This window comes from Tachypleus tridentatus, chromosome 13 (genome assembly GCF_004210375.1).
Source record: "Tachypleus tridentatus isolate NWPU-2018 chromosome 13, ASM421037v1, whole genome shotgun sequence".
Lineage (NCBI taxonomy): Eukaryota > Metazoa > Arthropoda > Merostomata > Xiphosura > Limulidae > Tachypleus > Tachypleus tridentatus.
In genome coordinates this window covers 125,144,238-125,157,058 of record NC_134837.1, presented here as the reverse complement: position 1 = coordinate 125,157,058, position 12,821 = coordinate 125,144,238, and the positions used below count along the sequence as shown (strand labels likewise).

Here is a 12,821-nt window from a genome sequence, read left to right as displayed (position 1 = left end):
TCTTATTTCCGAGCATCACTAGCAGCCGAAACGAAAGACTGGGCCTTAGTTACTACTCAAGTTAGTGTTATAAATTTCACTTGAGGATTATGTAATTTTTTTTAAGCGACATGGCAGAGATTTTCCCAGAATGTGAAGTTATTGTGGAAGAGGTCGTTAAAAAGTTAAGTATTACCAAGGTGGATGTTGGTAAAGGAACTTTAAGAAAAATATAGAAAAAAAGAAGAAAACACTGAACATATTATCAAAACATTTATTTTGATTAATTCACGTTTTACAAACAAAAACAACAGTATCATTTAACAATTTTGTGTGTGTGTGCTAAAGCTATACACAATTAATATCGAGGTTTGTGTTAAAAGTATATACGAGTATGTTTGAAATCATAATGTGTATACTAGTTTAAATACAATGGTTATACAGCATTTAGGCCTGAGACAAGTTCTTTATTAAGGTTGGAGCCCCACGGTATACATACAAGCATTTTAGTCGAGAATGTTTTAGAGCTTTTCCTGTCTAATTAATTAATTAAAATACAGTAACCAGTGTCCTGCAGATTAGTGCCGTAAACCAGACGGTTAATCTGTCAAATTCACAATATCTTAGGAACAAATATATACAAAATAAAATACAGTCCACGATGAAAAAATACTGATAACGTAACAGACCTCAGTTTAATTGTTCACAGTTATAACAGAAACAGTACCTCTTATGACGATGAATAAAACCTGTCTTCAGATGTGACACGATAAAACTTATTTGCTTGATTTATAATACAGATCAGATTTCGTCTTCTAGGGTGGATCAATATTTAAAAATATATATATCGTTTAAGTTTCGACATAAAACTTAACAAAATATTACACAACTTGAAAAACAAACCACAAAAACCATCAAGTTTTTCTGGTCACTTTCAATTAATATACTGGCTTTGACTGGATGAAAAACAAGGGTAAAAACCTGCTACTGGTTTGTTATATGAATAACACAACTCACAAAATATAGTAAGATATTACATGTATGGTACAGAATGTCAAACTGTTAAATGAATTATAGAAAAACTACAATTAATAAGTCTTTAGAACACCTATTAAATGTATAAATATAATACACTTTATCGAATATAAAGCTTGAAATGAGGGGTTGAAACCGGAGTTGCTTTTTTTTTTTTTTTAAAGACTAACAGATTTGGCTGTAATATGAAATAATATTATTAAATAAGTGACCTACTTCTAAATCTTTTCTAGACTAATATCATACAAAGGTGTATTAAAGTCCTGTGAAAAGTTGAGTTTTTGAAACATCTCTGATTCGTTGAAACAAACAGACCAATTTTTATATTTTCATTGGTTGAATTAACATTTTCAGTTATGCAAGTCAGATAGGGTCAAAACATTCTATTCTGGTTTTAGTCATATTTAATAGACCCAAGAGTTAAAAAGTCAAGCCAACTACCTACCATTGTTGTTTTGTCTTAATTGCTTTAACGATAATAAAAATGGTTTCTTTCTTCTGCATCGTACTTGGAAGAGCACTTGTTGTAATGCAACAGACTACATATTTTGACAATTTAAACATTCAAAATTCCTACTGCAGTAAATGGCAGTCATAAACTATCAAAACAAGTGAAGAATAATGTTAGAAAACTTTTAACATATTTGGTTTCAACTGAAAGTTCTCTCTTACAGAGTAGTATTCATTACACAATGTTGCACTAAGAACCACATACTGATGCTCAGACGAAGTGTAGTTGGCTGCAGGGACTATTTTCTCTTTGTGTCTCCCCCTTTTGGATGTCTGTTGTAATTTCATAGCGCGAGGTTTTGGACGAGCTAACTTTTGGGCTTAACGGACCGAGCGATGAAGAGAACAAGGGCACTGTTGGTGTTTGTGAACTTTTATTTGAAACGGCCAAAGTGTTAACGTGTCGTCTTTCAAGTTTTTGGGATGGGACATCCAGTTTTTGCTGTGATACTTTATTTTTATCAGGAGCCAAAATAGTATAAGGTTCCTCGTTAGGTAGTGAACTGTAGATAAAAAACACAACAACTCAGAAATAATATGTCAATGAATAATAAAGTGTAGTATGTTAGCAAAACAATTTATTCTGATTTTTTATAATCATAATTAACGTAAAGCTTTATTTAAAATCATACATTAATTAATTAATTGTGCAAAAAACCAACATAAAAGCAACCTAGGTTGTTCTGTTTCACATTGATACTCATAGCTGGATTATACTTGAGGTTTATATTAAAACCTTAAATTTGATAAAGGGGTGTCCTGTTTAGCCATACATGTTGGATTTAACAGTGCCAAACCACAAATCAATCAATAAATCAGATTATAATATAATTAAGAGTGCTTTTAAGTCAGAATAATCATTAGTCAACAAACATCTTTATTTGAACTGGGTCAAAGTTTTCAACATAACTATATTTGGATAAAAACAGTTGTCTATGTTACAAACCTTGTTCGAGACCTGCTTTCTGACGTGGAAACTGGAAGACAGGCTAAAGAGTAGCGGCTACGGGGGAAAGTTATATTCCTATCTAGAACAGACAGCCCTGTGAAACACAGAAGAAACACAGGTTTAATCTTTTAGCTTTGACTGGAACACTTGAAACGTAATCAGTTTTCATGTTTTGTTACCATTAAGCACCACTTCGTTGTAAATAAGCTCTGTGGTTGATTACTGGGATGACCATATGAATGAAAGAAACAGGCAAGTGAAACTATTATATTACACAGTTTAAGAAACTCTAAAATAACTACAAATTATTCTATCTTTAATATAATTTAATATTTAGGCCCCCACCCTTGTAAACCCATTGTTCACCCTAATGCACCAGGTACATTTTTAGAACTAGAGTTTCAGAATAAAAGTATTAAAAAACCTTAGGTAGATCCACAAAAGAAACAAATTTTAGATAAATCATTATTATAATTCTCGTCAAAAAACATTGATTGAAATGATCTTGAGATCTTGGTTGTTTTGTTTTCCAATCCATTCAACTACAACTGATTAAAAATTATGTTTGAAGTACAGATAGATTTATGCTAGAAACCAACTGAAGTTTTATGATGTGGGACAAACAGCAAAACTGTACTCATACCCACTGAATAGTACAATAACAATGTTTGAGTATTGAAAAAGATTTCAGGTTAAAAAATGTTTTAAATTGTAATTCTGTTAAATTATTTCAATTATCTTTTTAAGTGTAGGGGGTTTTAAACTTAAAACGTTAGTAAAAATTTCAATGTACAAAATTCAGTAACTTCAATATAGACTGAGGTGAACCACAGTAACTATCTGATAACACTTTTATTTTTTAACAATTCAAAGTATCATGATAAAGAAGAAGGATGTTCACACAAAACTGACCAAATGATGGCCAAATGTCTTTCATTAATAGCTTTAGTTACTTATCTGAGAGGAGGGACTCTATGAAACTGTAAGGCACTTCACCTAGGAGAAAAATGTAGCTGGCAACCATTTTGACAGTCCTGGAATATGTTAGTATTTCTTACTTTATACTCTATGTACAAGTTAGGACTGGTATATTTCATAACTAAAAGTAGAACACTCATTTAATAATTTCTCACCTAAGATCTCTCTGTTTTTTGAACTAGAATTGATAGCATGTAAGGTCTCATCTGAAAGTCTCTCCTTTTGCTGCCGTGTGTCACACGGTTGTTGCTCTAAGTGCGAGCTACAAGAGTGCGAGGAATGTTTTACACCTGGATGCTGGGCACTGACTGGTGATGTGAGAATATTCTGTCCAGCAACATTGACTGTTGGTGCTGTTAAATACATGTTAGTTTCAGGTTTGTCTTGACTAGTAACTGTAGCTAATTCTTCACTGACTCGGGAAGGAGGACAGCCTGCAGATTTTCCATTCGTGTGAATTCTTGGAGTGGAAGAGTGAACAACAGCAGGATTTTTATGAGTTGGAGTGGAGTTGAGGTGTATGGAAAGCCCATAATAATGACTGAGAGACATTTCAGGTACTCTATGATTAGAAGCACTGTCAATACTATCATGACAAGGCTGTTTTTCATCTGTTTTCATATTACCTTCATTTTCCAGGCTCTGAACATTGCCCTCGTAGATGTGATGATTAGGGCTCACTTTTCTGAGCCTTGACTTTCCGTAGAATGAATACTTGGACCTAATGAATGGTGAGCTCTCTAGCAGAAGTGGTTTATCACTGTCTAGTTCAATCTCTGAAACCAGCCATTCATCTATGAAGAGAAAAACACACACATGACACCATTCCCTACCTGGGTCTAATCTTTGAGAATGACTACAAATATGTTTCACATACTAATTTAAAACCTTGGTGAAGCTAAATTCAACTCAGCTAAAAGAGAAGTTATCTACCTTAGGATGAAAATACTATATATACATGACAAAATAACCTTTTTTCAGTAACAAATTATGGTGTATTTTGTATGTGTATGCTAAGTAACCACAGTCTATCTGCTGCCATTCATGATTTTGAACTATTGATCAGGTGGAAAGCAGCCAGTCAACAGTACATTACCTCACACCATCTGTGACAAAGGACTGACTGCCACTCTTATAGAGCATCCACAGCTTAATGTGCAAGGAATATTTTGTATGAATTTGAACCTGGTTCACTAGCTACAAATCCGGACCTTTACTATAAGACCAATCCATATCCTTTCTTACTGACATATCTCACAATTACAAGCTTTATATTACAAATTTTGTTAAGGTAAAAAATACATTTGTTATTTGTTCTCCTTGTTATACAAGAATAAGGTTCCTTGATTTACAAACAGTCGGGACAGGATTAAAGTTGTTTATCTACCTATAAATGCTGATTATTAATATACAAAGGAGGTGTTTATGGGCTAATCAAAATGCATAAACCTGTGTTTACAAATATGTAGCTGTTCAATTACAGTAATAAAGGGTTTCTACATGTTTATAAATAAACAGCTGACCAAGTATACAATATTATATTCACAGCATGTTATAAACACAGGAAGTGGTTCTTAGTTTTTACCTGAGTCACACCTGGGTAGTTTGCTCCTTACAGATTCTGGAACCTCCAGGTCAAGAGAAGTTTCTTGCATGGAGTCATCAAGAAGTTCACTGTCATCAGCAGGTTCCAGACTATAGTTGTGGTCATCACTAACATCACTTGTAGTTGATACTGAACGCTCAACAGGATGTTCCTCATCTGTTGATGACAAGGTCATTCAGACATTAATAGTCCCATTAACATTATCAATATGTTAGGTGCTCAGTATAAGTCACAAAATAACACAGGGTGAATTCTGAAATTCTGTAGTGGAATAAAATAAACTTCAGATAACTTCTTCCCCACCAAGACAATTTTCTGCTTAAAACTAACAAAGCTTAGAAGCACCTATTAAGTACGCTTATCAAAAATAAATGTTTAACGTTTGTAAGAGAAAGCAAGTCAAAGTTGCTTTTTAAGTTCTATACACTTTTGTGTACTTTTGATACATTCACGAACACCACAACATACATTCATCAAATTGTATACTTACTTCCTTACAGTTCACTAACAGTCTTTTATAACAGACAGTTTGAAAACATAAAAGATTTATATTTATCTTAGAACTTTCATTTGAAGATACACAAAGGATTATCTGTGCATAGCTATTCTTAGTTGTTTAGTGACAGACTAGAGGTAAGGCAGCTGTTACTGTCTGGTCTAATGGCAGGAGTTAACTATCACTCACACACAGCCATAAAGTGCAAAGCACATTTTTGAGGTGATGAGATACAGACAGACCATAAATCGTCAAGTTCTTTCAAAATACAGGCACACTAATCACTAGGCCACACCAGGTCCTAAGCTTTCTTGATTTTCTACCAAAGAGTTTAATAGTTCTAGTTTCATTGGATTTATATCCAACCAGTTTATGTGCACCAATAACTACAACCATTTCATGAAGCATTACAACAATATGCATAACTTTACATATGTTTGCATCACTTCCATTTTAGAATTCAAAACGTTTACAAATTTCTTAACCTAGTGTTAACTCTACGTATTTCTATACAAGTGAAAAACCAAAGTTTGTACATTAAATGTTGTACATGATCATTTCCTACAGTTAGAGATGACATATTGTACACAAATAAATCTATTATCTCAAAATTTTATTATTTTGAGATAAATAAAAATCTATTATTTCAAAATTTGAAACTATTCATAAGTGGGTACCTTTTAAAAATTAAATATGGTCGTTATGATGGAGTACAATCTTTGTACATGTTACACATTATCTATATTGAAATAAACGTATGTTTAATTTACAGTAAGTAATCTATATGAAATGATAACTTACTTTTATTCCATGGTTTCATCCTATATAACTCATCCAGTTCTTGAAGAATGTCTGGATAGGCCACTTCAGGTGGTCCAAAAATCTCTTCCACATGAATGATCAACAATTCTATGGCCTTAGCTTGATGCACCGTGTCGATCAAAGAGTTCAACGAGGCATTTCCTTCACTGCAACAATCATACAGATCATGAACAATAACATTCTTTGTTTTCAATAAAAACATTGAAGTTTCTGTCCCAACACTCACACCATAATCAACAATCATGTTTTATAAATTCCCGAATGTTGACAGGGATATATTTAGGCCTCATTTCATATGAGAATTTTATCTTCATGGTTTGGATACAGGCCTTCTTTTTTTTTACAATTTCTTTCTTCAAAACTGTGTTTCACATTCGAAGAGAAGGGTAGTGACCTTCTAGTTGTGTTTATCGCATAGTAACATTCTAGATGAGCCTGTTAGATAGCAGCTTCTACTTTTTGCATGGTTGTGGTTGCTTTTATCATTCATTTATTACGACCTTCTATTATTTAGTTTATCTACAACTTTTTGTATTTTGAGGAAACATATGTACGTATCACGAAACTGACACTACATTAATAGTATCTGTACATTACTGCTAATGGACTTGTTATCACATGAAGCTGTACTCTTGTGATCTGCCCAGTGAATAAATACCCTGTCAGAAACTTCATTAAGAAAAAGATTTAAGAGATAGTTAATGAACTTATACAGTTAGAGAAGTGAAACATTTTAACCTACCTTGTTTTAAGCAAGTTTGGTCCAAACACAATACCAAGGTTACTTGGTGGCATGTTATTCTTCTCTACATTTTCTGATATCCTAGAAATATTAAAAAAAAAAAGCTAAGAATGTAGTACAAAAACTCAGAGTTATACATTCCTTTTGAATTAACCATAAGAACTATATACACTGCTTTAGAAAGTTACATACTACAGACTTTGATAAACACATTTATTCTACTAATGAAAAAAAATGATCGAAAGTTGTCAACTATGTAGGTAATAAAAAATTTCTCACCTTTTCAAATGGTGGATTAAAAATGCCAGAGTTATATAGTGCACTGTTGGAAGCTTATTAACCAATTCTTTGAGCTTCTCAATGGTTTCTTTCTCACACACTTCTTTCTGTACTGAATTGTCCTGACAATTATATATCTGGTCAATAATGTGTAGAGATAGACAAGTTTAACAGCTGTTATTGTTAGTAGCTTTTAAGATAATTAATATAAAAGTGAAATGCTCTCATGAGGCTTCAATCCATTTTGCAATCAAACATTGCAAACAGGAGCCTTAAAAACAAAAAAACTACAACCATCAGGGAAGAACTAGATAAACTGGAACCACAAAGATGTATTCTCATGATGGCTGGTATGGGTATTAGCACTTTAATTAAAATAAAGTACAGAACAATGTTTTGAAGGTAGAAACGTTTTCTTGTTCTTTATTTTAATAAAAGTGCTAATACCCATAGCAGCCATCATGAGAATACATTTTTACTTAAAGTGAATTTATTGTCATTACGAATTACTGGTATCACAAAAATTATAATAAGATGAACAAATACAGAAAACTAGAGATCTTGAAGTAGTGGAGAAGAAGAAAATATGAAATAATAAGAGAAGGAAGCTGAAAACTGGGAAATGAATGAAAAGATGAATAAGAAGACCTAAAGAAAGCTAGGACTATTTGAAAGATGTAGAAATCCACTAAGTATGAAAGTATTAAATAATTAGTTACTTCCTAGTGCAATAATTTCAGAAATATATAATACTAAAATGCTACATGTGATTTAACATTAACTCTTTCAAGTTATAATCACAAAAGAAGGATGTTGAAGTAGCCTTAAAAAGGAGTGGGTGGGAAAGTTATGATGGTATGTTTCTGAAAGTTAATACTTTTCAGTCCAGGTAATCAAATTTCACATGATGTATGCATGTATATACATTGTGTCCTGGTGTTTTTGTGGTTTTAGAGTTAGTTTGGCCAATGGACATGGAACTATATAAAATTGAGAGACACAGTCACTATGGGCACCCATAGGAATCTTTGTGAGGAGGATGGGCAGGGAAAGTCTACATCAAGGGTGTTTTGTCATAGAAGACAAACGTACTAATCTTCAAGATGTGTCAGTAACACAGGTACTGTCTAGATGTTCCTGTGACACAGTAACCCTGTAGTTGTGTTTGTAGTACAGTATCCTTCTGGATGCCTGTACCAAAGTAATGTACAACATCTACCTTAGAAATGTGATGTACCCCCTCCAAAAAAATCCCAAAATTCTTGTTACTGTAGTACTGTTCATGCAGTATGCCACAACTTACAGAAAAGTGAGGGAGTGAAAGACATACAAACATTCTAGATTAATTGTATGAAATGAAAAGTTCTTCTAATATGAAAGTTCTGTAATTTCAGCCACATGTTTAATGAAAATACAGTAAAATTTGCAACTTCCCAAATTTCTAATGAGAAAAACAAATCTTCAAATAAAGTTTAAATACTGTAACATAACACTGACATAATAATATTGATAAAACTATATCATAGTGACATCCATGTCAAGAATTAAAAACTTTTAAACAGTGCTTACCTTTGCAAGCTCTATAAATTCTTGATAAAGTTCAAACGTTAAAAGTGGTTCAGACAACTGAAAGATAGGTTTTTTTATTTCAAATTCATAAGAAAACAACTTGGTATTCAGTATAAATTTGTAAGTTGTAAAACAAACCAGGTACTAAATAATTTAATGTACTGTAAACTTGTTTAGCAATAGACAAAATATGTATGCACAATTACTTATTATATAAAACAACAACTGTTAAACTGTTAAAACATACATGAAAAGTGAAGTTTTTGTTTGTGGACTATAAAAGACATTATTTCCTGTTAATCGACATGAAAAAAAAAAGATTAAATATCAAATTGTGACATTTTAAGAGATTTTCTTTAGACAATGTATGCTATAAAGAAAAATAAGTGAAAAATAATTTTAAAAGACAGCTAGTATGTTAGTCATAATTCTTTTGCATATAAAGTTTTTATAATGAATGAAGGAAGCAATTTTTGAATACATTGGTTAGGTAACTCAGAATAGTGTGAAAAGCATGTCACTGCTTACATTGGTTAGGTAATTCAGAATAGTGTGAAAAGCATGTCACTGCTTACATTGGTTAGGTAACTCAGAATAGTGTGAAAAGCATGTCAACGCTTACATTGGTTAGGTAATTCAGAATAGTGTGAAAAGCATGTCACTGCTTACATTGGTTAGGTAATTCAGAATAGTGTGAAAAGCATGTCACTGCTTACATTGGTTAGGTAATTCAGAATAGTGTGAAAAGCATGTCAACGCTTACATTGGTTAGGTAATTCAGAATAGTGTGAAAAGCATGTCACTGCTTACATTGGTTAGGTAACTCAGAATAGTGTGAAAAGCATGTCAACGCTTACATTGGTTAGGTAACTCAGAATAGTGTGAAAAGCATGTCACTGCTTACATTGGTTAGGTAACTCAGAATAGTGTGAAAAGCATGTCAATGCTTACATTGGTTAGGTAACTCAGAATAGTGTGAAAAGCATGTCACTGCTAAGGATGTCTTGGAGGTTTTCTCCCCCAAGAAAATTTGGAAAATTAGTTGCTCTGAGATTGAAATAACCATTTGCAAGCATTTCTTCGTGATTCACAAAAACCTGTGCTCACTCACACTCATACTCAGTATAGGTACAAGCTCATACATGAGCAAATTACACATGTAATTTATTAAGTGTTGTTACTTTGCTCATACATTTTACTTTAAGCCTATCTATTTACCTAAGAACATTTTTGAAGTGTAGTTTAAAGTTTAAACAGCCCTAGAGTTACTGTGGCAAAATGTCGGTCCAGTTCCTGCCTGATCTACAAGAGCTGCTCTGCCACACACGTTTATGTGACTAATTTATCTAGTGTCAACCATAAAAATTAGCTTGGCCTGAATTAATAACCTTTACGTTCAAATACTGGAAGCCTTGCTAGTACAAAAATTTATAATTCTTCCCACTATTCAGTTGCAAATAGTCTCAATATGTACTTGTTATTACACTACACAGCATATAAAGTATGGCCACAAGGGCTTCAGGCAAGTTTAACAAATTTACTTTACAACTTCAGTATAAAATAATCACTTCCAGTATTTAATTTTAATTCATTTCTTACATAAAGAGAAACCAGCTTCCCTCTTACCTGCATGAAGAACCTCTTGAGGACACTAGCTATGACAAAGGGATGGATTTTGTACAGGTCAACCAAATCTGGAGTATTTTCAAAAAGCTGACACAGATTTTCAACACGGGACTTGACCCCTGACACCCGATATATTCCCTAAAGAGATTGTGATAAATATACTAAAAATAGTAAATACAAGTTATAGAGAAACAGCTAAGGTAAGAACATGAATTTAAAATGGTAAACAAATGTATTGGTTTACCAATACCATACTTACTAATATTGTTTCTTTAAAGTTATAGTGAGACTTGCTCTTTCTATGTACACAACACATTGTTGTAAAACCTTAACAAATAGTTAGCAGTAAAGATATACTTTAGTCACTTTGAATCTGTCATTACTAAAACCTTAATGTGTTTGAAACTGATCTACTTTTCTTGTACAAATCAGACACTTACTCTTATGGATGATCCTCTTTGATCTATTTCTGAAACGCATCGAATGACTATCAAAGGGATCTTTCTGCCAGTTTCTGCTGCATGAGTGGTCAGATTGACTCCGAAAGTGGTCATCTTGCACGGTACTCTAGTACTCCCACACTGAATGGCTAAATTCTCCAAACATTTCTTGTGGCATGCAAGCCCACACTAGTTTAAATACAAGTATTAGAAAGGAATATTTTGTTATCACATATATTTCACATACATGATATTATCACAATGTACATAAGAATATTTGATGTGTGAGATAATTCTACAGTTCTTCTGGATGAGCATCTGTTAGAAAATAGCTTTATTCTAAAAACTAAAATAAAATAACTTTCAAGATATTAAGAACAATTTACTGAATATTTATTTCAAATACAACATTTTAAAATTGATAAAAATCTGTTTGTTCACCATGCAACCTAACAGTTAACAACAATACAATAAATGTGGAAATACAGAAATCAGATACTGATGGTATTTTTTTAAATACAATTTTGTGCAAAACTATTTGTCCAAACTATTCCTCATTTTGAAGTGACAAACTAGAGGGAAAAGAACTACTTAACATCAGCAACTTCCAATTCTTGTTAGAGTGAAAAACGAGATTTGATCCTATAATATGACTACAGTCACTAAATATGAGACACAAACCTGCTGTTACATAATGTAGCCTATTGAGCTGCATTTTGCTCAAGTCACTAATTTAGTAAAAATTCATATGGAAGAAATATGATCCAACTGCATGCCTACACCTTTTATTTTGTAACATAATATTAATTTAAGGATAACAATGGATCTGCTCCTCCAATCCATTAAATTAAACTAATATTGTTAAAAAAACAACAACCCTCAAAGTCAGCCTTTATCATTCATATAGTTATCAAACTTTCTTTGAAATTCACTTTCTCCACAGCATCCAAAGGATACACCAGTTCCAAAAGACAACCACCATTTAGTAAAATAAAACTGTCTTAGCCAAAAATGATTCTTAGCCTGCCAAAATTTATATTTGTGCTCCAACTATTGTCATATTAAGTATAAAACAATATGATGCATCAACCTATCAGTACAAGTAACAATGTTAAAAACCTTAATCAGATCCTGTCTCTAACCTTTCCTCAACCTTACCATCCCAGGTATCATCCTTGCAACCTCCTCTGAACACTATTCAATGTCCTTCCTAAAGTAAGGAGCCCAAGACTGAACACAATATTCCAAAAGTGACCTATATAATTAAATTATAACCTCTTTAGACTTGTATTCAGTATTTCTGTAGATACAATCTGAAATCTTATTTTTCCTATCACTGGCAACAACACACTGCTTGGATGGGTTAAGACAATGGTCCTCAAACTCCTTTAGTCTGAGGCTCTCTTGACCTGAATAAAAATGTTTGAGGCCACCCAACCTATAAAAATGCCTTGATATGTAATTTATCAACTTTGAAACATTATTACTGATGAACTTTTATGATATCCATGAAATATCTTTTCCATTAAATTGTATGTTTGTAATTTAACATGGTCTTTTCTTATTAATTTATTGTGTTTAGGCTAAATTTATAGACTGATGAGCAATTAAATATACACTTACTTTTATGTAAGGTTACATTACTTTTGTTTTAATATATGAAGCAATCCCATTATTTAATTACTTCAACATAATGTTTATTCAGTAATTGTTTATTTAGAATTAAAATTAATTCAGCATTTCTGTTTACACTCTCTTTTTTTGACAGCTCCCACTTTGAGAAACATTAG

At 32.4% G+C, this 12,821-nt stretch overlaps 1 protein-coding gene across 11 annotated transcripts in view; it reads right to left on the bottom strand.

Moving 5' to 3' along the window:
- Positions 1 to 239: 239 nt before the first annotated feature.
- The window catches only part of LOC143240717 (rho GTPase-activating protein 45-like), a 96,083-nt gene continuing 83,501 nt past the window's right edge, over positions 240 to 12,821 (bottom strand). For all 11 annotated transcript variants that reach the window (XM_076483631.1, XM_076483632.1, XM_076483629.1 and 8 more), the window contains 10 exons: positions 11,032 to 11,220; positions 10,592 to 10,729; positions 8,966 to 9,022; positions 7,397 to 7,518; positions 7,118 to 7,198; positions 6,355 to 6,521; positions 5,037 to 5,213; positions 3,607 to 4,245; positions 2,471 to 2,567; positions 240 to 2,027 (listed from right to left, as the gene is read on the bottom strand). In XM_076483631.1, coding sequence (XP_076339746.1) covers positions 1,736 to 2,027; positions 2,471 to 2,567; positions 3,607 to 4,245; positions 5,037 to 5,213; positions 6,355 to 6,521; positions 7,118 to 7,198; positions 7,397 to 7,518; positions 8,966 to 9,022; positions 10,592 to 10,729; positions 11,032 to 11,220 — 1,959 coding nt within the window. In that variant the 3' untranslated portion in view covers positions 240 to 1,735. The remainder of the gene's footprint in view (positions 2,028 to 2,470; positions 2,568 to 3,606; positions 4,246 to 5,036; positions 5,214 to 6,354; positions 6,522 to 7,117; positions 7,199 to 7,396; positions 7,519 to 8,965; positions 9,023 to 10,591; positions 10,730 to 11,031; positions 11,221 to 12,821) is intronic.